Below are 26677 nucleotides of genomic sequence, written 5' to 3' on the forward strand. Positions count from 1 at the left end.
AAAGTCCCAATCGGATTCTAAGGGATTATGAGCTTGACCCATTAATTTTAAATAATATTTAAAAATGTACTCTGAATTGCTCTGGGATTAGTTTTAACTTCTCCTGTGTCATCTGTTATCTCTGTTATATGGTGACTTTTAACTTGTCTATGATCTTGTAAAATATGATATAAATTTGCCTCTTCATCAATATCCAAAGGTAACTTTTTGCTTTTAATTTTTACGATGATTCTCTTTCTTCGGTGTACAGAGAGTAATTTTGATTTCATCTCATTAAAGTAAGGCATATTTACATTACCTTCTAATGCTAGACTTAGTAAATCGTGTAACACGGCATAATAGAAATTATACATGTTGTCAAAATCTCTACTTTTTTCTATACTATACATTTTACTAATAAAACAAAATTTTGGGTTTACAATGAATTCCTACCATTCTGTTAGGGTCTTGATGGGTGATCTACGCCTAACTAGCTCTAGCCAAGTGTCTCTTAGTAGCAGTGCATAATTTTTATCCGCCAATACTGAACAATTTTGCATCCAGTATCCTCTTCCCATACATGATTTTTTTTGTTCCAATTTTATTTTTATAATTAAGGCACTATGATCACTGAAGCAAACGGGAAACATACTTACATTATGTACATTTTCTTTATAACCCTTCGCTATATAAAATCGGTCAATGCGTGAAGAACTTTGAGTTTTAAAATGGGTAAATCCTGGTTGGTCTCTATGTTTACAACTCCATGCATCTTGTAACTGTAAACCTTTCGTTAATTCATAGATTGCCCGAGAAAAATTATAACCAGGTTGTTGATCTTGCCTACTTAGGACGGAATTGAAGCCACCTGCCAATAACGCATTTAATTTATGCGATGTTAATTCTGGACTTAGGATTGTAGAAAAAAATATGTTCTCGTTCATGCTTATTGTGGCTTCCTGAAGGCGCGTATACATTGCATAAAAACAAAGGAACTAATTCCGCACTTATTAGTCTTCCTGATGGGTGGAAATATTCTTTGATGCACCGGTATTGCTGAGCCTTGATATGTGGCAGTAAAATTATTATGAACATTGTACCTTCCCAGAGATGAAAAATTGTCAGTGCCTACCTCTTGTAGGAAGGCTATATCAATATCCGACTGTGTCAAAAAATCATTTAACGCCATTAGTTTATTCTGACTTTGTAATTTGTTAAGGTTAATCGTTGCTAATGTGAATATGTACATTATGGATGTAAGGATCTGATTTAAGCAATGCATTAATAATGGTTAGTACCTTACGCTTTGCAATTGTTCCAATTTTGATGCTGGCCAGAATCACTCATATCTCTTCGTCACTACCTGAATCAATAACTGTACGCATTACTGTATCACTTGGTTTATCTGACCCTGCCCCTATTAGTTCTAAACTTTTTTCTTCTTTTACTAAATAAGGGGTCGGTTAAATAATTTTTTCACTCTTGGACTTAAGCTGTACTTCTACTGCTGTACTTACCACGACATCCTTTTTTTGTTTCTTCGGACGTAAGGTCGTGTGGTCTGTAGCATTTTTCCTCGCTTTCCTGGCGGATCGTGAGCGGGTTTTTTGGGGGGTAGGTTCTGGAAATTCTGCTTCTGCGAACATCGAACTTGTAGGGATTTGGGGGTCTTCATTCGGGATTTCGAATAGAGTAATTGGAACTATAAATTCGTTCCCACTTACACTTTCACTTGCACTTCCGTGCACACTTTACATGTTACCGTCACTTGCATTCTCTTCTTGATGATTTAACTGTGGGAATTTGGGAATCGTAATACTTGCCTTTGGTTCGTTGTCTTCAGTGACTTTCCATCTGCTCCTGTTGTTCCTTGTGGTCCTCTGGAGTGGCCTGTCGATATGCCGGTACTGGTAAAATGGTTCTGGTATTCTGGTCTTTAACAGTTGATTCCGTATGAGGGTGTGAAGAACTGGGGAGTGTATTTTCCACGGCTGCAGCATATCCTGTAGTACGTGTCGACCTTTCCACCCTATGCTGACACTGATGCTGTAAGTGGTCCTGTGCTCCACATATAAAACAGAGTTTGGGTTGCCCTTCATACGTAGTCCAATAACGTTCTTCATTTAACATAATATAAGAGGGCACCGGTTTTTGTAGAATGATACGGACTATCTTCTTGCCTGTTCTGACTGGATAGGGGAGGGAGGTGGAATATTCATCATCTCGTACTGTTTGTACTATTCCGTATTTAGACATTTCAGTTGTTATAGCAGTTTCTAGTAATTCCATGGGAACTAGATGAATACGAACGATTGTGACAGGTTTGTCTGCTCTGTGTACTGGAATATCATATTCTCCCGCGTCGTCTGAGAATACGAAAGTTCCCGTATTACGTGCTATTACTTCCTTGCAGAATTGCTCGGTACTTACTTTAACAAACACTTGGTGTTTTACGAAGTCTACTTGAATACTTAAAACATCCGCAACGCGCAATTTCACTACATCTCTCAGCCATTCGTGAAAGGCAAGCGTGGTCGGCCTTTGCTGCACTCATGCAAAAGAAAATTGCAAAGTGTTTAACCATTTTACCAGCATGTCTGAGAAATTACATACCTTCACTTAACTTCACTGCTACAGAGCTTCTCGCTCTGCTGTTAATATATACACCTGGCTGTAGAAAATAAATTTCGCGTCTTGATTCTACACTTCGTGACGAATGTTCGGGGAGCACTCGCTAGACACGTCTGCTCTCTACCTCGCCTCGTCGAGGAAATTGGCTAATCGTATTGCTACCCGAAGATATTTCATTGAGTAATGAATCTTATCCAACAAGTACATTTCTTTGCAACTAGATGGCATTGGGACAGCAACACACAAATACTTACTGCTATCATGTTCTCCAAGTACATTTATTTGCACCTAGATGGCAGTGGTGATATAAGCACTGTGTAGGAAGTATCTTCGGGAACCTAACTTGCGTGACATGCAAGAAGTTTCATGTAACATAGACTCAGACAAATCAATATTATTGACACGAGAATTCTTGCATTCCAACATTCCCGAGTGTACGACCCGTTAAGAATGTCAAGCCCACAAGGTCATGTGACTGGTTGCCTAAGAGTATAAATAGAAGGTCGCTGTCTATTATTCTTACCTTTGCTGGATTGACAAGCTAACGCACTTGTGGACGATAGAACCTGAACAGACTTCACCAGAGCATCGGAGACTTAAAGCAGATGATTTGGTGAATAAATCTATGTAAAGTCATAGGTTTTCTAAGTGTTTTTTTAAAGTACACATTATATGCAATGTTTTAAGAGATTTTTTAAATTTTTATGTTAACAGATTTTTATGTTTACAGATTTTTATAATAACAGATTTTTATGTTAACAGATTATTATGTTAATAGATTTTTATGTTAATATATTTTTATGTTATCAGATTTTTATTTTAATATATATTTATATTAATAGATTTTATCTTTACAGATTTTTATGTTAATAGATTTTTGTTAACAAATTTTTATGTTAACAGATATTTATGTTAATAGATTTTTATGTTAATAAATTTTTATGTTAACAGTGATTGAGTTATGCAGAGTTTTCTTCATAAAACAAGAGTTTCGCGATTAGTAAATTGGGGTTATAAATAGAGGTTTGCTATCTTAAATTATTATTTGAGAATTATAGGTTGTGAGAAGATGTTTGCTAATAATTAATTAACTAAAAATTATATAGTTTTGAGAAGAAATGTATATGAAAATATTTATTGTAGTGTATAGTATATTTTTCTTTATCTACAGATTTTAATAATATAAATTTATAATTATTTATTAACTAAATATATTAACCTAATTTTTTATATATATAAAACCTAATTATAAAGAAAATGAATAACAAACAAATTAAACCAAACCCCAAAAAAACAAAAACAAAAAGAAATTTTAAATCATATTGTATATGATACAACAGATATAGATAATAAAGCATTATATATTCCAAAATTTCTATCTAATCTTAAATCCAAAATTAAAAATGAAATCTGTAAAAAACTTACAGAATGTTCGCTCAAAATACATTTTATTTTATCATCAGTGTATAGAAATCCTCGTAATGAAGAAAAAGAATATTTTCATCCTACCCGTGTGTTAATTTTACACTATAATGACATTCTTCCATTAGATCATATTTATGATAGAATTCGTGAAGAACTTAAGTTAAAACAACAACAGTTCAAAGGGAGAGGTTCGGGTTGGTCACTTTGTAACACAAATCATAAACTTGAATTAAAAATTGCAAAATATACCTCATTTGGTGGATCTAGTTATATTAAATTGCCTGAACAGATTGAAAACAAAAGAAACTGTATTGAATATTAAAAATAATGATAATAAAAGTTTTCTCTAGTGCATCGCAGCATATTTTCAAACAGTTAAAAATCATAAATACCGTGTCTCCCAATACAAAGATTGTGAAACAAAATTTTAAGAAATAAATGTCAGGAATAAAATATCCAGTAGACATCTCAGCTATTGAACAATTGAAAAACAACATAAACATTATAATAATCAATCGATAGCTGTGCATGTTTATGGTTATAATGAAAATCATGATATGTATGTACTCAGTCACCATCCACCAGCATATGGTGGACATATTATAAGATTAATATATGTTACAGAGAGAAACAAGAAACACTATTGTCTCATACAGAACCTTCCAAAAATTGGTACGTAAACAAATAACATCAGATTGTCATAAAATTACTATATGTGATAGATGGCAGTCAATATTTTATGGAAGGGGTAACAAATCATGCGAACAGCAATTAGAAGAACATTTTGAAAATTGTTATATTTATCCTCATGTAAATACAAAAATATAAAATTTTCTAATCATAATTCATTGGTACAATATACATTTGTAAGTTGTGCTGATTTTGAAACAATACAGAAAAAAATGGCAATATGTTTTCCAGATTCAAATGTATGATACACAACAAATATAACTAAGCATGAAGCCTGTGACTTTGCACTAAAATTAGTAAACACTGATGGAAAAAATAATCCACCTCTATATATTTATCAAGGCAAAGATGCATCTCAAATATTTATCAAAACACTTCGAGAGTGGGTGAAAACTCCTGTCCGAATCTTACATAATACATAATATAGAACCGATGAAGGATCTTACACCAGAACAACAACAGGAACATGGTAATACCATACAATGTAAATACTGTAAAAATAATTTTAATTCAGATTATCCGAAATTTGGACACCACAACCATTTTAATGGAGAATATATTTATACAATTTGTAATTCATGTAACTTGATAATACAGAATCCAAATTATATTCCAGTATTTATTCACAAATTGCAAAATGTTGATGCACATTTATTTATCAAAGAATTGGGATATGATACAGAGAATATTAATATTATACCACGCTGTAAATATAAATATTTTGCTATATAGAAAACTACGAAATAAGAAAATGGAAAAAAAGTTGTTCTTAGATTCCTGAATTCATATCAGTTTCTTTCCAGCAGATTAGCTACTCTGGTGAGTCAATTAACCGATGATGAATTTATTCACACAAGAGAAGATTTTGGTGATGATAACATAAAATTGCTAAGGGGAAAAGGTGTCTACCCCTATCAATACATGGATAGTTTTAATAAATTTAATGAGACACCGTTACCATCGAGAGATACATTTTATAACCATCTTCAGGATGAAGAATGTAGCGAGTTAGATTATCAATATGCACAGACAATTTGGAATACACTAGGTTGTAAATCAATGGGAGATTATCATAACAAGTACTTCAATCTAGATGTTCTCTTGTTGGCTGATGTGCTCGAGATTTTTCGAGATCATTGTTTCAACAAATATAATTTGGATCCTATTTTTATGTATACAACACCCGGTTTATCCTGCGAGGTTATGCTTTTAAATACAAAAGTTGAAATTGGTCTCATCAACGATATCGAGCAGTTCATGTTCGTTGAATCTGGTAAACGTGGTGGTATAGTCCTTTAAGATATGCAAAAGCAAACAATAAATATTTATCTAGTAATTATAATGCTGATGAAAAAAAAATATATTTTATTTATTTATATGAATAATTTATATGGGTATGTCATGACTTCATCACTCCCAATTGGTAATTACGAATGGATGACCGATACAGAACTTAAAAACAGGGATTTCTTAAACTGGTCTGAAGATCATTCAAAAAGTTGTTTACTGGAAGTTGATTTGGAATATCCATCAGATCTCCATGACGAACACCATGGATTAGCTATGGCACCAGTTTCTAAAAAAGTTTCGTGTACAGAGGAAACAAAATTTATATTATCATTTGAAAAGAAAAAATAATTATGTGCTTCATTATCGACTGTTACAATATTATTTGAAACATGGTATGAAATTAATAAAAATCCATAAGGGGTTAAAATTTAACCAAGGAAAATGGTTAGCTCAATATATTGAGAAAAATTCAGACAATCGAATACAAACAAATTCGAAAGTTGACAAAAATCTTTATAAATGAATGAGTAACTGCATATATGGGAACTGTCTAGAGATCAAGTGAAATCGAGTAAGGTGTAATTTGGTGTCCGATCGAAAAAAACCCAGAAAATTATTGCCGATCCCACATACAAAGGTTTTACAAGAATTACTGATGATCTGACAGTTATTGAAAGATCCAATATCAATGTAATGTGTGATGCACCAATAGCTGTGCGTTTTACTTTCTTAGAATTATCTAAATTGGAGATGTATAAATTTCATTATAATGTTATGAGACCCAGATACAAAAATAATATTGAAGTAGCTTATATAGATACGGACAGTTTTATATATGGGATTGAAACATGTGATTTATACAGTGATTTGTTTGCTATGAAAGAATATTTCGATTTTAGAAACTATTCAGAAAAATATCTATTATACAATCTTGAAAACCAGATGATTCCTGGGAAAATGAAGGATGAGGCATCAGGATCTATAATATTAGAATTTGCCGGACTCAGACCAAAAATGTATTGCCTGAAAATAGATGGGGAAGAAGAAATTAAGAAAGCTAAGGGTATGAATCGAGCATGTACAGCAAGACTTACAATAGAATATTTCATACACTGTTTAAAAAATAAAAATGAAAAAAAATGTCTGCATATCATCTCACTAGCAAATTGGATCGTGTCTATACTATAATAAAAAAAATAGCTCTTGATGGCAATGATAATAAATTGTAAATATCAGATTGCAATATCCATACTAGAGAATATGGACTCTACAATACGAGTAAACAATGTGATAAATGTTAATTCAAGTTTTTAAAATTGATATAGATATTAATATATTTTTTAACATTTTCTTATTTATATTTTATTTTTCATGTAATATAATTAATTTTTACATTTTATTGGAATATCTATTTGCAGAGTTAGGTGGTGTAGAGTAGCCTAAAGCTAAATTTTGCTCTGAAGTAAATAAATAAAAATATATTCTATTCTATTCTATTCTATTAAAATTGTTCTATCACTCTCTCAATTTTTACATAATATATATATATATATATATATATATATATATATATATATATATGATTTCTCTACAATTGAAATAGCATTGCATGTGGTATTTTCAGGTAAAGTTTCATGAAACTCACATATTAACTTAATATTTTCATAATTTTTAGCAGTAAGAGGTACCAATTCATTTATGAGATTTTTATTTTGTTCTGTGACACTCTTAATATCTTTACCGAGACCACTGTTTGCATCGATAATTGCTTGGTCTTGACGTTTGTGTTGTTCATAGAATCCTCGATTCTCTGATTTCCAGCCTTTAAATCGTTTGGTCAGGTAATCACGACATTTCAAATTGTATTCGATTTTATGTTTTGTCATATTTTTTGATTAGAGGTTATTTTATAATGTTAACGTTTCCTTATATCGATTCTACGTTCATAAAATCGTTGGTTTTGTTTCTGAATTTTCCATTGTTGGGTTTTCGAGTCATATCAATTGTAACAAATCCAAAATCATTATTAGTCCAACAGGATGAACTGAATTTTGAAAATTGGTTGTAATTTAAATCTCCCCCTACATAATCATCATAAACATGTTTAAAATTAGTGTGATCTTGACGAAACAAACAAATTAGGTTTGTATTATCCCTCAGTAACTGTTTGGGAATCTTGGAATAAGTTTGACCCAAATAAGAACAATCTATTCCCCTGTGTCGACCCTGAGTGAAGAAATTTCGAATTTGATTTTGATTTTCCAGAATCACATAATCAAACACCACTACAGAATTTTTTAAACAGTATTCAAGAGGTTTTATTTTTGATCCAAATGTGACTATACCAAGTCCCTCATATAGTTTCATGAGTTGCTGGTACTTTCGTTGTTCCAAACTCTTTGAGAATACATACAAGTGTCTATTTTTCCAATCTAACCAATTGGGGTCAAGCTTAAATTATCTACTAGCAGTGTAGTTTTTCCACAACCAGAGACACCTACTATGAGACATGTTATCATATCGGGTAACAACTCACAATTTTTTTTACTAGTTTCCACTAAATCTGGTAAACGTTGTACAACATTCTAACTTGGTATCAGAGAATCACTTGGTTTGTATCTATCCAACTTTTTTCTGGCAATCCCAGCCATTTAACATACAATTTGTATTTCTTTTGTTTAATATTTTTCAATAAGATATGTATCTGGATATTTTTTTACTAAGTTCCTCTTCATAAAATCTTCCTTTCAGTATTTTATTATAATTATATTTTATTATATATGTATACCTGTTCCCTGGTAAAACTTGAACCACATTAAACAACTCTATGCTCCAATTTTTGGTGAAACCCTTCTCAAATAAATGTTTGTATTTGCTGACTCTCACCTGATCTCCTATTTTAAACTTGGGTTTTTTGGTTGTGTATTTATTTTTTTGCCAATAAATGGTAGAAATCGATCTTTTCTCGTCAGATTTGGTCACCTCAACAGGTTTCATATGAACAGTTCTATGTATCGAGTTATTGTAATTATGAACTAGGTCAGGCAAAATTTGTACCCATTTATAGTTACCCTGTAGAGTAAATTGTTTCCACATGAGATTTTTTAATGTTCTGTTGAATCGTTGTGCAATGCATGCTTTAAGATCACTGTATGTAGATTTGGTGTTTTAAGTCCACTTTATGTGCAGTAAGGCTAATCGGGACTGGACCTACAGTTTAAAGTGGAATCCGAACCACTTGTGCCTCCACCGGGTATTGAACCCGGGACCCCTTGATTACAAGGCAATGACGCTACCACTGCGCCATCGGGGAGGCCCACTGTATGTAGAATAATGTCTAATATTATGTTGATTCATTAATTTGGCAAATGTAGAATTATAAAATTATTTCCTTCTATCTGTTTGCAAATAATTTGGAATCCTTCCCTCAGTAAATTTTAATTTAAAACCTCGGTAACACAAGTACGAGTTTTGGATTTTAGAGGAAGAGCCCATGCATATTTGCTAAATGTATCTATCACAGTGAGTAAATATTTGTTATCATAATTTATCTTATGTAAATTTTTGAAATTCCTGTGTTTATTTCAATCAATTCTGACTGCCATAGATCATCTATGCCTTTTGTTACTACAGATAATCGTTTGTAGTTACGACGGGCTGGTCTGTGTAATTCATTAATAGAGCCCGGAAGTTCAGGCATTTATTTTCGTTAAAATTGGCAGGCAAAAAGGCATTTATAATGTGGAAAATAGGCACTAAAAATGAAAAAGGCAAAATAAACCGAAAAAAAGGCAAAATAAACCGAAAAAATGACACATTTGGAAGTCGCTTACTTTTATATATAATTTCTGGCAACATGTTAAAATCTACATTGGGAAGAGCATTTCAATTTTATCCGTCTTGATTGCACATAACTACAAGGTGTTTTTTTAAGTTCTCAACATTCATTTATAGTCGTCTGTCAGAGAGAATATTTCTCATAATAGAAAATGATTTTTCTACTTCGGCAGAAGTTATTTGAGGATACAGAAAACAAGCTAATATAGCTGGACTCATTTTGGTAACAGCATTTTCACCTTTTAGAAAATCACAAATTGTTTTCAATTGTTTCAAGTCCTTATTTGCACTCACTACCCGTTTGCACTTTTCCGCAACAGCTGACCCCTTTTCTCCTGGCACTTCCATCATCTGCTGCATAGATTCCTCGAAGATTTTCATGGATGCTATAAGAGTCTCACCTCTTTTTTCTAGATTTGTAATTGTCTCTGGCAATGCACCGTAATGTGCAAAAATAAACGACAGTTCATTCTTCAGTTATGAATAGCACAGGAGTTTTCACTTCACGAATTGAAGCCGCTTCATTTTCTGGATGAGCATCGATCACCTCACTGATTTTTTCAAGGTTGTTAGCATAATATATAGCTGCTGATATCCAGGTTCCCCATCTTGTCAAGACTGGTTGCGGAGGAAAACTAAGCTCAGGCGTAACTTCCTGAAATTTTCGGGTTCGAGAGGGAGATTTCAGAAATATCTTCTTTGTGTTCGAAATCAACCTCTCCGCTTCAGCAGTCAATCATGCACAAGGAAATGTTAACAGAAAGGCTATATCCTAACTCAGCATGAAATACTTTTTTCTCACACTTTTCTCCTTCAGCAATGTTGAAACATGCGTGAGTTCAATATTACTTAAATAAGGCGAAAATTATTCACGTAATAAACGGAAGAAAAATAAATGCCAACATTTTTTTAAAAAAATGGTCAAATTTCATTGAAAAAGGCAGAGAAAGGTATTATAATTAAAAATAGGCAGTGGGGTCCCAAATAGGCAAAATAGGCAAAATGAAAAGGCTTCTAAAACATTCGGAACAACATAATAAACGTATATCCGTAAAAATTTTATCAATATATGCAGTAAATAAAAATATACATTTTGCCAAACTTCCGGGCTCTATTCATTAACTATATCTTGTCTAGACATTTAGTACGAAGAGAGAATATTATATAAAATGGATTATTTTCAGGGTATAATTGTTCTATATCAAAAATTAGTTTATCACCAATTTCAATATAAAAACAGATAATTGTTCATCGTCAAGTATTTTATATTTGTTGGTAGACTCATCCCAGTATGCTATAGGTATTTGAACTGCCTTATGTATACCATCTTTTCTCACTATAGTAAATTGACGAACTTCAACATGTTTTCCATTTTTTACAAATCTAAACTTCAGAAATCGAAAATTGCCATCGATGAAAAATTCGTGTGCCTGTGTATATGGATATAATTTGTAAACATTACCAGAATTAACGTATGTCCAGTGCCCTCGAGCATTTGGAACAATTTGTAATCTAACTATCTCGATACAGTAAAAATGACGTAATTCTGCATCATCTAATATGATTAATACTGGTTCCAGGTGTTCATTGATAGTACGAACCAACTCATCATAACCCGGTTTAATCTTAGACATAGAGTTGTTTGAATTGTTCTTTCAAATCATGGAGTTGAATGGTAAAATTCGATAAGTTCGATTCTTGAGCTGCTTCAATGGTGCTAATTTGTAACTTGATGTTTGAGATAATCTGCTGTAAACTCACTACGAGTTTCAATTTCCAACTCTGGCTAGCAAGATCGTGTACTTGATTTCTGATATCCATAAATAATGAGTGGAGTTCATTGATTATTTGGTTGGAGGGAAGAGTAGCAATAGTTTCTCTAATTTGTACAATTTCCCCCTGAATGTTTTTGATATCCTCTGATTTGAGTATTCGATTTACCGCTCTCTTCATGGCTCTGATTTCCTGAGAAGTAGGTAACCTAGCTACAGTATTCTGAAGTGTAGTCGGAGTTAATTTTACAGCATCCACTTCGGTTGCATCAGCTACAGTTTTCAAAATTTCTTGGAGTTTTGTTATGTCATTTTCCGTAGGTGTCGATTGTTGCAGTATTTCTAATTTGTTCTGCATGTCATCAATCAGATGCTGGAAATGTGATAGTTCACATTTGGTATTAAGGTTTTCCAACTTCGTAATCTGCTCTTGGACTATAGCTAGAATTTCAGTAATACTTGGCAGTTTTGATTCCAGAGTTTCCTGTACACTAATCAATTCATTTTTCACGGTTGCCAGAGTATCCTCGATGTGAGCTATGGTTGCTTGTATTTGACCAAAATCCTCAAAAGTCTCCAGCTGGAGTTTAATATTTGTTACACTACGAGCAATGGAATTTAGTTCAGTAGATGAAGGCAAATTATTAATAAAATCTTCCAGGGTTTGAAGATGAGAGGATAGATTACACAGGCCTGCGAAATTAAAGTTGTTGAAAAATACAAGAGATGTGTTCGCTGAGTTTTATGTTATTGGGTGTGCTGATTTCGAAAATGACCTCCATTTTTTCCATCACGTCAGGATTTTTTGTACAATCGATATTGATATTTTCTAAAATCCTATGTGAAAAGGATTTTTTGCGAACAATTTTGCATGCACTATCTGGCAACAGTGGTTTTGATCCATTTAAATATATGAAAAATCGATGCTTGGTGATGCTAATTGATTTATTAGCAATTGATTTTGTTTTTTATAGGTTTAAATGGAAGAAAACCACTGTTGCCAGATCGCACGAGCCGCCTCTGTTCGAGAGAAAAACACAAAGTTCCCTTGCCTTTACACTTTTAACATCCCATAATGGTCAAGTTTCTAGAAAAAAAGCACCAACGTGTTATGTTCATTTGTTTTTATTAAGGTAACGTACATAAAATAGATGATTGACCACGAGGACCAATGTATGTGTTCATGAACGTTTGACACAAATTGTAAACTGAACAAACAACAAAACCAAACACACACAAAGTTTATATTTACGTACGTACCCTTTTGCCTTTGAAACTTCTTTTTGACGTTCTTTTTTGTGCAATCTCAGGCCTCTCTCGTGTTAACACCCAACAGTAGCCGGCGAGCATGTTCTTGTCCCATCATCCTTGATATTTGCACTCCATATCTTTAATATCTTGGTGGAACCTTTCACCCTGTTCTTTGCTGACTGCTTCTAAATTTTCGGGGAAATAGTCCACATGTGAGTGAAGGAAATGCAGTTTGACACTCATGGAGCAACCAAACGCTTGAAATTTGTCCAGCATATTCATAACAATTGCTTTATAGTCAGGATCCTTGTAATTCCCCAGAAAGGTTCGAGACCCACTCTTCACGTTACAAGTTGTATTCCTCCCCTTTCTTTGTCGTACTTCCCGCACAATGACGCAGGAGTTTACGGACGACGAGTACAAGAAGCACGAGATAAAAAAAGGAAGGAGACCTGAAAACAAAAGAAACTCACGTGCGTCACGTAATGTGCACGAGAAGTTTCAAACAGGGTTCAACAGCGAATTGCAATGTTAGCCTTCTTCACTGTAATCAAAATCAATATAGTAATTACTCCAACATAACCTCCTTTCTCGTTCCTCTGGCTACTGTAACTTATGCAAAAATTAAACACGTGTACGTTCCCCTTTTTTTTGTTATGTTAATTTTAGGATCGTTTCGTGACCACTTTCTTTATCGCGCAATTCTTACTGTTCAGAACATGATACCAGAAATTAAGATACCACACAATTCAATTAATAAACACAATTGTATTCAAGATTGTTACCAAGTACATTATATTAATACGACAAACAAACCCAAGGTATTTTATACTGGGTGTAATTCAACAACACATTAATCAATTAACAGGTCGAGCGACCGGCGCTCCATTTTACCATATTACATAAATACCCCATTCAATTTTAACGATCAAGCAAAAATTTAAATGTAGCCGTCCACTTAACAATCTTGTCTCTTTTCCAATTGACGCTATACAATGAATTTACAAGCGGGAGCATTTAATCTCTCAAAAGGTGTGCATTGCATGTTTGGGTAAGAACGTCCCGTTCTTCTTTACTCAATCAATCAAAAGGCCAAAAGGACCTTTATTTTTAACTTACTCCCTGTACCTTATTTTGCGCGTGTCCCCATTTCTCAGTGCATCATTAGCGCTACCTCTACGCGGACAGGATTGCTATTGGGATATAACAGGCAGGGGATCGCGAATATTCCAAGTCCTTTTTATTTTATTTGATTCAGGTGTGAGTGCGCCCGCATTTAACGTTGCTTGAAACAAGGGTAGTCCCACCTGGAACCATGAGTTCCATTATAAAAAGTTCGAGTTCCTATTTTTACTCAATGGCACTTTGCCAAAAGGGTTCATTAATAATTCTCCCACGTTCTTTCTTTGTAACTTTCACAAACGCCAATTTAACCAAAAAGACTGGTTCGCGTAAGCTATACACTAGCACGAAACGTACGCTGATTTATTGCACTACAAAAAGGTTCACCGTGCTAATAGTCGAAGAAACAAATGGGCAAGTCATGGGCACAAATAAATGGGGGAAGAGTACATGGATCTTCTCGTAATTTCACTTATTTCAAAAAAGTTATGCCGTGAGAACTTTGTAACCAAAACTTTCGCAGCGAACGGTAAGGAAATAATTTTATTCCCACTTTCACGGTCTAGAGATTGTTTGTACATACCTCCCCACGAGTATTCACATCACGTAGAACTGCAATGCCTTCCTTCAATTAGAGTCACTGTACTCATTTCATGGCCTTCTCTCCATTCAGCGGTCGGCGTGGCAGACGTCAATTCTACCGGTCGTGGTTCGGGTACTCTCTTGCCGGCGAGGACTAGATGACGAGCACCGTACTGGATGCGAGCCGTTCGAAGCGGGCGTGCGAGGTTGAGAACGAAGGACGAACTGAACTGCCTGGTGCAGCGGAATTTACGAGCGGGCGTAAGCCGCAAAAATATGCCGTCAGGGGCAGCACCAGAGAGCAATCGTGAGGCGTAACGCCCTCGATGGCTAAAAATTGAACTTGCAATTTTTAATTCTGTAAGGTTTGTAAACACGCAAAAGGGACAAACGTTACAGTTGTCATGCTAGTCCTTAAGTCTTTATCCTTCATGAGCTTGCGGATATCTGAACCAACAAAGATTCCCTCTGTCAACTTGGCTGCGGATAAACCTGGAAACTTTTTGCACAGGTATTTGAAACAATCGCCATCTTTTGGAATAGCCTTGACAAATTGCTTCATTACACCTAATTTGATATGTAACGGGGGTAACAATACTTTTTTGGGTCAACTAAGCTGTTCCGAAACACATGCTTGGTGCCTGGTTCAAGATTTTGTCTTTTAGCCCATTCTTTCTTGACCAAATGTTGAGTCTTTGCACGGCTGTCCCACTCACAAATGAAACATGGGAACTTTGTATATCCGCCTTGTTGACCAAGAAGCATGGAGATAACTTTCATATCACCGCAAATGGTCCAACCGTGGTCGGCATATTTTATTTTGTTGAGGACGAGAGCCAGATTTTCATAGCGTTCTTGTAAATGTACCGAGTGTGCAACTTGTACAGATGCATACTGGCTTCCTTGACAGCTTTCAGGCTCCTTGTCGATGAATCTACAAACAGCCTCCATTCATCTTTCTCGTAGGTGATATTAAATTTGCTCATCAATCCGGGAACATCAGAATAATAGACCAGGTTCTCCGCTTCCTCAAAGTACTGAACAAAGTCCTTTTCTCGATTCCTGTACCAATAAAACGTGGTTCCTTTGGCCAATAAATGTTTTTCTTTCACTATGGAGCCCAACAATTCAGCTGCCCTTTTCGAAAGGCCCAGATCTCTAGTCAGATCATTAAGTTCAACCTGAGAGAAGGGCTGAGGTGAATCGCCTCCAGAGGGCTTATATTCGGTATCGGAGCCTTGACCGTCTGGATGTTTCGAGTCTGAAGAATCTGAAGAGATGACTGGTAATTCAGTTTTAGGCAAAGGCACTGGCACATCAGGTCCATGAGAAACGAGGCGTATGGCCGATAGAATGTTCTCAGGATAAGAGATTAGCTTGTGATTTTTTCGGTTATACCCACGGACATGACAGGCACGAAAGTAACAATCATCACAGTGGTTTCTCGGCTCCTTCCATGTCATAGGAATTCCAAAGCGTAAAGCAGTCTTCTTTCCGTTAAACCATAAGCGTAGATCATTGAGACACTGCACACACACACTTTATCAGGAGCCCACGATTCTTCCTCGTCTCCGAGTTTCATGCCAAAATACGGAAGATAAAGTTTTCTTACATAGTTTGTAATGCTCCTCATGCGATGTTTAAGAACACTATATTCGCCGCATGTGTAACAAAAGTCATCTGGCACATGTCCACAACGTTTCGAACTCGAAGCCATGGTTCATGACACTCACAAAGGAAAGCACCAGTTACAATTGTTTTTGTGATGCAGTTTCCACTTGTCACTGTATCAGCGCACGCACGACACTACACATGAAAGACAAACTTACAAATTTCCACGTCTTTTATCTTACTACAAACACGGTAAGTACATGATTTCTGGGTTAAAGAGCGACAAACTGAGTCCCTCATGAGGACATCTGTTTTATATCGTTTCTGCTGCCTCCAGACAAGTCGCGAGAATTCAGTCTTACGAATAACACGTTCAGGATCAATCCAGATAAAGCTCGACACAACTGCAAGGTGACTGCCGATTACGCTGGCTTAGCGAGTGTTCCTGCGCAGTTGGCGAACCAAGATAAGGATTTAAGCGACGCTATTGGTCGAGAGCGATTGCGGCGGGGAGGGAGGGACGTTGACGGGGGGAGTCACAGAGGGGTATCGTTTCACCACAGTAGAATGATGGTCAGGCAGGGAGGAAAGATATTTCATGCCGAAACAACATATTTATGGTAAATGTTCATACAAATCCACGTACAATTAAATTTTTCAAGAAAACGTGACGTGATGGACATTTTTCTTTATTTTCTTTGAACTCAGCACCACAAAATATATAAAAATCACCTATCACTTCCCTTGTATTTTTTTCATTGCAGGCCTGTGTTATTCTTATTTCGATAAAGAGAGGAATTAATTTATCATACTCCCCAATTATTTCAGCATAGAGGAAATCACCTGCTTCCACATCGTATATTGTGTTGGGATCTATTGCATTGTAATTAATTCTATACAAATTGCGACCTATGTGTACAACTGCTGCATTGGATGGATAGTTACTTATTTGAATTTTTCCACTGACAGGAATTTTATATTATGGTTGGTTATTATGAAATACATGTAATTGTTTACTCGTATCCTGATCAACTTGATACCAGATACTATTTAGATGGATGATAACCAGGCGTCTTAGTTTACGATGAATATCCCTATTGATATCCATGTTTACTGGAATTCTCTCTATTTGTTGAATATGTTTTTTAAACCCAAACACATTCATCGGCATTATTTCTTGTTGGTTATTTTTTTATAAAAAAAAATAATTAGTACATATGGTAATATGGAAATATGCAAATACAGTATCTTTGGTTCAGACAAATGGACCGAATTGATACTGGGATATTTTGCAAAAAAATTTAAAATTCAACTTGGGTTCAATTATTTTTTACACTTAGAAAAACAAATAAATTTGGCTTTAGTTATAAAAATGCAAAATTTAAAAAAATAAGAGGAAATTAAATCTTGCGATTTTACTCTATAAAAATTGAATATTGAGCTCTTGCATGAAGCAAATTTTCACTTTTTACACTTAGAAAAACAGCTAAATTTTGATTTTTAATTAAATTACACTTGAAGAGATCACTATAAAATAGTTAAATTGGGGGGGGGGGTGGCCCAGAACATAGCATTCTCACTACTGTTGACTTTCATATTTTAAACTACATGTTGAATACAACATGCATTGCCGAACTTTGAAATGATAGTTATGCTTTTCCATTGACCATATATTCGTTGAATGACGAACGTGTTAAAAGGACCATGTTAGGAAATTTAAATCTGCAAGTTATGCTAACAAATGCATTTCAAATTGAACCCCTGTGGAAAGTGTTGAGGACCTCGTTGCTCGTGTTAGTGTCGCTGCTGGGATAATTGGTGACATGCCAGAGTTATTTGCGCTTATCAGATAATCAATCGCGAACATTTTCAACAACGTCTCTGAGTGTGCCGGTGTTTGTGAGCCCCTATCAGCACCGTATAGTATCCTTTAGTGAAAGGTGCGAGTGAAGATGCTGGAGATCGCTGTACTACATACCGTCGATCTGCATGTGCGAAGGTTGTGTTCTTCTCAGGGGATTCCCTTCAAGATGTGCTGTGCCTGGAAATATGACATGCCATTGTGTGCGTTTTCTCGCCATTCTCCGTCTTCATTCCATCGAGAAATACGCACTTTCTTTAGGGGAGTTCTCTTGTAGTATGCACAGCCTGACGACATGTGGCCATTGTTTAACTTTTGTTTTTCGTACTGCAAAGTAGTTTGTCAAAATTAGGGGGTTGAAAGAGTTTTTTCCTGGTTTTCCCGTATTTTTTTCCATTTGGGATTGTGTTCCAGCAGCAGTGGGACATGCCACAATTTGGTTTATTTTCTTCTTCCTACCGCAATGTCAACCGTGTGCAACAGGAGATTTGCAGTTATTTTCCTATTTCCCGAGTGTGGGACGGTGTTCCATCAGTGCTGGGACATGAGGACATACGTCGTCATTTTTTACTGGCTACACTCTGATCTCAACATTATGTAGAAAATAGTTGTAAATTTCCTGTATTTTCCATAAGGGGATCCCCCGTTTTCTTTGACAACTCCCTTGCGCAATTTTCACTGGGCCTCAAGAAGGCGTTCACATTCCTACAAGGCATTCCTTGCAAATGTATTGAGAACATTGCGCGTCATATTGCCCACAATAACACTCTGACACCGAAACCGGACGGCCGAGGGAAACACCAGAATCGACCAAATCAAGTACCTAGAGAAACAGTAAAACTCGTTCGCGATCATATCGCCAGCTTTCCAACAAGAGAGTCACACTACAGTCGAAAAGACTAAAAGTAGTACTTGCCGGCAGATCTGGATATAACTTCAATGCATAGATTGTATCTAGAAGAACATCCTGGTTCTCCAGTTTCATATGATTTCTACTTTCGTTATTTTCAGGCAGATTTAACCTTGCATTCGATCACTCTCAATTTGATACGTGTAAAAAGTGTGACAGTTTTTAAAAGGACCTACGCTCACCGACCATAAGGGAGGACAGGAGAAAAGAGTAAGGCGCAGGTATTCTTTGAATACTTCAAAGACAAAAACTACTTGCAGAAAACGTGAACAACGTTGACTACCAGCAAAACATGGCCGTACCCAAAGTGACATTCGGTGATGCTTTTTATAGAAGGCAGTGCTGGTTTTATAACTTTCCGATTTCATCAGCAAAATCAGGAAAACACTATTTCTATGTATATGACGAGTCTGTAGGCAAGAAATCACCGAACGAGCCAATCAGTATTTTACACCATTTCATAACCTATGTATTAAGTTCTGAGGTGGAAGTGCTGTGTTTATTTTCGGACAACTGCGTGTCGCAAAATAAAAATCACGCACTGACGCAATACCTTTTCTATCATGTGGAAAGTGGACGTCTGGACAAAATCGTTCACAGGTTCCCTGAACCGGGTCATAGCTTTATGCTCTGTGATGTTCCTTCGGAAATATTGAACAGCGAATGAGGAAAATCGAAAGAGTATTCACTACCAAGTGAATATTCTGACATTATTGGTAAAACCAGCAAAACATGTTCTGTAACAGAAGTGAACCAAGAAATAATCTACTACTTCGTTGACTTGTTGAAAGGTTTATTTCTTAAGATTCCTTACATAGTTACTAATTGCAGTAAAAGAGATAAATTTTGAACTACAAAATATAGAGTTTTTACCTATGAGAAGTCTCTGATCGCCATAGGAAACATTGTCTGTAGTGAGAGTGTAGGACTGCCCTCCCCACATGCAGTGAGAATATTTAATGCCCAGAACAATATCCTATTTACGTTGGATGACCTAGAGCAACCCTACAACCACTCCGTATCATTCAAGACTGCCAAACATAAAATTGTAATGGAACTTGCACGCAAATACGTCGCTCAAAATGAGATGTGATTCTACAACAGGCTGAAATCTGGCAACGCACCAGATGAACAAGATATTACAAAAGGAGGGGAATCGGATGACTGAAAAGAATTATTAAATTCTTACTTCATTATAGAACTGTATTCTTATATATTTCCAATACAACATTATACATGGTATCACTTGTTTGCGCCAATCTTTTCCCTAGAAATTAGCAGATCATCCGTTTAGTGACAACAATGAAGTAGCTCCTCCAACAAAACATGTGCCGGGTCATCTAGAACATATGTTTTGGGTGAAGATATTGTCCCCATTCTGAAGGAAGACTTACAAAATTTATTGAAACAACTTTTGTTCAAATTTCAGATTTCTAAACGTTTTTTCTTCAATTTGCCAATAATTTATCAAATTGGAGCTACCTCCATTTAGCAGCAAACCCTTCAATTGCTATTTACGTCTTGATAACACAGAGAGCAACTACAGGCAGCCTTCCCTTCTCTGATCTCATAGCACTCACTGCTGGTCTTCGATGAGGAGGAACTGCTATTTAAACTCCTCTGCTCACTATGGGGCCCCGGACACACACAGGCTTGGCGATGCTATGCTCTGCTGCATCGCTTCAAAACGGGCCTTTGGCCACTACTTATACATAGGTAGCAGTGTGACCGGCCGCACGCAGGCTTACTGATGTTAATCCTTCGTTGCAGTCGTGTCTTCTCTTCGCCGTGCTGACACGTGCTGATGGGAGAAAAGAGATGGTCTGCTTGAGAACGAATCCCTTTGCTGCTACAGAAGAGATGAGAAGAGAATAAGGCCGTTAGACGAGTCGGTCCATAAATACGGCCTTACTGATGATTTTATCTAGCTCGAGGTGCGTCTTCCCTTCGCCGAGCGAGCTGACACAACTATATGCTGGGAGAAGAGAGCTGTGCTGCTTGATAACGAGCTCCTTCGCAACTACAGCAGAGGTGAGAACAGAATAAGGCCGGGCAACAAAGCGAGACACGCTGTCCTCATCTCTGGTGATACCTTTGCCGCTGCCCTTCGCTCTACTAGGCTGGTAGTTTGATTGACTGCCTTCCTTTGCCGCTGCCCGCTGTTCTGCTTGCCTGCTGCCTCAGGTGCGAGCTTTCCTTTGCGGGACAAACTGCTTCGTTAGTCTCTCGCTGTAGGTGGATTATATTCCAGCACTGCATTTATATTGTTTTCAAGCTGCAGTTTTTAAAACTGTCGGAGGGAAAGAATGCAAGTGGAGAGATCAGCGGTACTGTTCGAAATGGATGATGCCGCCAGTTTTATACTGTGGGAATTAATAATTTATTATCATCATTTCAAAATTTATTGATTGAATTGATTTATTTTGCTTCGGTTCTTGTACAACTTTTGGCTAATTTGTGAAGATGGAGATGAGTGATGATATGATGCAATTGATGAGTGGGCACTCACAAACACCCATGCCCAGTCCGGGATTCAAACCCAGGACACCTGACGTCCAAGAGCTATTTGCTATTCACTTCACCATGGGAGCCCGTTGTACCCTAGAGTTGACACCTAACATTATCCCAGTATGTACTTTAACGATCTTTTGAAAATATATCTCCTTGAAAGTGAGTTTTAACTTCATTCCAGGTAAAACGTAGTTATTTTGTGTGCATTAGGTTTGGCAACACTGCTGCAGAGAAAAGGAGTTCGCTGGATAAATACGTTGCGTTTATGGGTGCATTATATTTATTTGATCTCTCTGGAATGTCAATCATCCAGTGGCGTATCAATGTATACGATCGGAAAAATAATACTTTGAAAAGGGTTTTTGTAGTTGCAAATATCGATCGTATCTCCCATTTGATTATTTGGAAATTGCATTTGAATTTGATCCCCACAAGGGATACATGAGATTCTGTAAAAACGCATTCATTATGTTTTTTACCCATCGTATCTAGTTCAATAATCGACACAAGATAAACGCTTCCACTTGCAACTTGTGGAGAAATCCACACTCTCACATACGGTTCGGTTTTCTTTTAGTAGCAGTGCCCATTCTGACAATATTGAAATAAGTATACAACTGGTGTGAAATTGTCACTCCTTCCCTTGAAGGAATTCCATATTTCGTGAACATGTTCGAAATCTTTTTTCGATGTCTCATAAGACGATTGCATATTGTTTTGCTTAAACACTAACACGTGATCGGTACCAAAATGTTGTTGACTCATGTGTTCAAAATCACTAAGGAGAGCCAAGCTCCTTCATAAAACTTGAAAAGAATGCAGAAATCTGAGAGAAACAAATTTTGAATTATCTAATCTTACATGCCTTTATGTACAGATATAGTTGTCTTTCATGTGTGATATAATTTGCATGCTCTATTTATCACATCCACGTTCTTTAAAAAACAAATGGTCATCAAAATTTTGTAAATTATGAATAAATACTGGAAGAAATCATGTTCTTTTTTTAAATTTGAAACTATATTCACTGTAAAGCGTGGCAATAAAATATGTTGTGTAATAATTGAGATGGTGAATTTTAACATTATCAGAATCATGAAAGTATTTGTTAGAGTTCTTAATTTGTAGCTTCGTCTTGCTTCTGTTGCTGTTCCGGTGTTTCATCGGTTCCTCTCTGTATGAGATCGGAACAATCGTTTCCACCCACTTGCAAAAGAGTTTGAAGGAATACATTGGCTGTATTTTCTCCTCGATACGAAAAGGACTAGGGAATAACTCTTGCATATTTTAATAACAAAGAAAAACTAAAAGGCACATGAAATTCTGACCTGAAACTTAGTTTTTCTGGATCTTCGGGGCAAGTGGTAAGGCGAAGTTGTGTTGTTACGAAATCAGTATTGATAACTAAAGGATGCTGCAATAATGTTGAGTACTAATTAAATTGTACAGTTTGGGAACGAATTGAAAGTTATTGCAGTATATAATTTACATTTTTTAGAGTGCTCTTCAAATTGCTATTCACATTTTTACCTTACCACTTCCATGAAATATTGATATACACCGATCGCATACTGCAATGTTTCATAATGTAAGGTAATTTGTTTTCTTTCCAAGCATACCAAATTAGGTATAAGAAAATAATGTTCAAATTTTTTCTTCGTAATATATGGCAATGTAATTATGCTTGCATTAGAAGCTGGTTAATTTTGTCTAAGTACATAGATGTTTAATTATTCATAGACATGGTTGCTGAGGGCGTCATTTTCTCTAATAATATTGTTTTTTATTCTTTCTAATGTCTGGAAGATCTAATGGATATTTCATACAGAATATCGCCTTTTGAAACTCGGTAATATTTTCCGGACAAATGCATTGGTCAACGTAACATTTAGTATTTGCTTCTGAGTGTGCGTTGATACAGCAAGAAAAATATATTTTTCAGCATTTCTTAAATATAATATCGCTTTTTTCTTTTCTTATTATTTTTTTTTTTGCAGAGAGCACTGTACAATAGTTTCTTCCAAAAGTTGTATATTTTGCTATTGTTACACTAACTTTATGATCACTGCCGGAGATGGATCTTCCCGATTCTCGACCTTCGAACTTTTGACTCTTTTCTTCAAGTACTCGGCGAACAATATCATAAATATGATGTAATTTTGAGATGTTATGAAGGTGGATTGATTTGAATCAGGTTGATTTAAATCGTGATCTTTTTAAGAAAGGTCACTGATTTATATCACTTTAAATGAATTTATAGTATAATGAACATAAGGATTTTGTAGATATGAAAATCATTCAGTTTAAAGTACATTAATTTAGAAATCATTTAGTGGTGTTTATTATGCTGTAAGAAAGGAAAATAAAGGAAACAAAATATATGTACTGATGACGTGAAGCTCATACGAAAGGAAATGTAATATCTAAACTGTAAACACACTTAAAATTCAATAATTTGTTTTGGCAAAAATTCCAATAATTTAGTGTACAGTAATATAGGTACAAAATACTAATCATGCTAAACCGTAAATAATGTCATTATCAATAAACTGTAAATATACATGGTAGTTGATATTTTGCAAAGTATCATTAATTAATATTGCCAAGATTCATGCTACAAATACTATAAAATTATTTAAAGTCATAATTATATAGTACATCCGGAATGTTTTATTTTCACTGGAAGAGAAGTTCTGAAATTATTACAGTTTCGTTAAAACGCTCAGCAATGATTTCCATGGTGGGTTCATATATACAGTATCAGAAAGAGAAAAATGTAGGTTTACACATATTTTTTTATTTGCTTTAATCAAACTGTTAAAATATTTTACAGGGCCTTTTGCAGGAAAAGCCTTTCAATATAAAAATATCTAGGTATATTTCTATATGCATGACTATACAGATAATTTTAAAAGTTTTTTTTTTCAAGAAGTAAGAAAATCTAAATCATTAAGAAAATTGATTTAAATCAACAAAAAAGACTTTTTAAATAAGAATCAAGATTTTTATACAGCATGGATGTTATCTTAATGCAAAGGTATACTACGGTATTGTAATTATTTGGAGGGTTTATATACAGCGATGATAAAATGAAATTCATATTTGTGGAGAAGCATATATATTTTTGTGTTTTAGAATATTTAGAGAAGCTAGCAAGGAAATAAGCGATATCCGATGCTTCATTTTATATATCCGTTTATGTAAACATATGATCGTAATGAGTTCATGAGTAAGTTGTGGTCTTTCGTTAGATGTCGATTGTTCATCTTGTATAAATTGTAAAATTGCTCTAATGCACATTTTGATAAGAAAGGAAAATTGCATGGTAATCACGCGCACACATACACACACAAACCATATACATATTTTACGACAGGTTTACAAGAAGCTGTACACAATTATATTGGATTTACATAAAATAAAAAATATATAATAAAAATCTACACTCTTACGAACATTTCTTTTACGATAGAGAACAGATAGAATTAAAATCACTTTGTATTGCTTTTGCCTACAAGAAGATACTTCTGACTTTCTAATAAGGTATAATTAATTATTTCCCTCTCATGGAGTGCAATGTTACGTATAAGCACGTAAACCGAGGACTCAATATTTTGGACGCTGATATTAAGTACATTGTGAGATTGGCTTATAGATATCGAAATATATAGAGGGAACGTTACTAATTTATAACATGTCACTTATATGTGAAGGGCCAGGCGGGAAAACGATGAATGTCGATTTTTCGCCCATTTTGAGATCGCAACGCCATCTGATAGTTCAGAAGCTGTACTATAAGAATGAGAACGGCCTTGGTTGGGAAACGATGAGAAGTGCCTGAAAAACGCATTATTATTTTGTCATATATTAACGTACTTATGAAAAGAAATACTTTGTTTTTCATTTCCTGGCAAATCGTCTCGAATGAACATTCATCGTTTTTCCCCCTGGCCCTTCATGTACATATGTGTGTGTGTGAGAGAGAGAGAGGGGGGGAGGGAGGGAGACATATAGAGAATGTGACGGTTTTAGAATACGCGTACTAATCTAAGTTTATAATTTTAATATTTTAGCAAACTTCAGTAGCAGGCAACTCAAGTTCCATCGAAGAAAGGAATTCAAACCAACAACGGGAATTCTTCTGTCACTCGGAACAAGGGACACTCGCTTTATCGCCTGAACAAAGAGAGAGTTCTTCTTCAATGCTCAGATGTGAGAATATCAATAGAGACTACCGAACTTCACAAAATGAGGATTGCCAGTCCGAATTGAGTCAAACTTTTGGTGACCAAATTTTAGGAAATGGCTCAGAAATTCAAACAACTTTAAACGTTCAGGAAAGCTGGAACGATCCATCTACTAGTCAAAGAAGGTAAAGCTTTAAAGAAAAACATAAATATTCGAAGTAGATTAATAAAATACACTGCAGCAAATTTAATAATTGACTTGACGAATTTAGATTACAAATTTATTTAGAAAATAATTTTGCTTAGAATAAAGATAACAAATAGTAGAATGATGAAATGACTGCTGTAGGTGAGGGCTTTGAAGGCGGACAATCGTCTTTACTGCAACACAAAAAATGCACAAAAATAAAACCTTAGGCAAATGTGCATATTACGTGATATTCTTCTGTCCTGCCTCTGTCAACCCAGTCAGTGAAAAAACGATTGACGCCCTTAAGTATTTGACGTACCCCGATCTATCTGTTCTAGGACTAGCGTAAGCATGCTACGCATGTAAGGGTTCCTCAGAGGACTTCTATGTAAAACACTAATGCTCACACAGGGAAGGCCTTCTACAAAGACTTGATGCGACTCCCTTCTTTGCTTGAAACTTGACAAGCACGTAGCTCTAGGGGTAGCTGTATTAACTACAGGATTGCAATGGATGAATTCATGTCACTTCAGCGACATCCAAATTTTGATCAAATTCACTTGATTTTTTCTGGAAGACAGATTCGTGAGAAACGAACAAAAATATAAGTGACTAGAATTTAAATTGGAAGTAAAAATTGTACCACCTCAACAGGCATTTCTGATAAGTGCTCTTGATGACGTTCTCCACAGCATCAGACCGTCGTTAAACGTGCCGTCGGCATTTTTCGTTTGCAATGCTCAAAAGTATTGATACCTTTAGGGGCTCTTCTAAATTTGATTCTGAAAACCCCCCCCCCCCATGTGCTTAAGTCAGAGAAGAATCCAA

General features: G+C 35.4%; 1 protein-coding gene across 1 annotated transcript in view; it reads left to right on the plus strand.

The window, feature by feature from the left end:
• Window positions 1-25848, plus strand: part of LOC146002950 (uncharacterized) — a 102314-nt gene extending 76466 nt beyond the window's left edge. The window contains exon 3 of the mRNA XM_083141109.1: window positions 25546-25848. Within this exon, the coding sequence (XP_082997235.1) occupies window positions 25546-25848 (303 nt within the window). The remainder of the gene's footprint in view (window positions 1-25545) is intronic.
• The last annotated feature ends 829 nt before the right edge of the window (window positions 25849-26677 follow it).

This window comes from Lepisma saccharinum, chromosome 19 (assembly GCF_977018435.1).
Source record: "Lepisma saccharinum chromosome 19, izLepSacc3.1, whole genome shotgun sequence".
In the NCBI taxonomy this organism is placed as follows: domain Eukaryota; kingdom Metazoa; phylum Arthropoda; class Insecta; order Zygentoma; family Lepismatidae; genus Lepisma; species Lepisma saccharinum.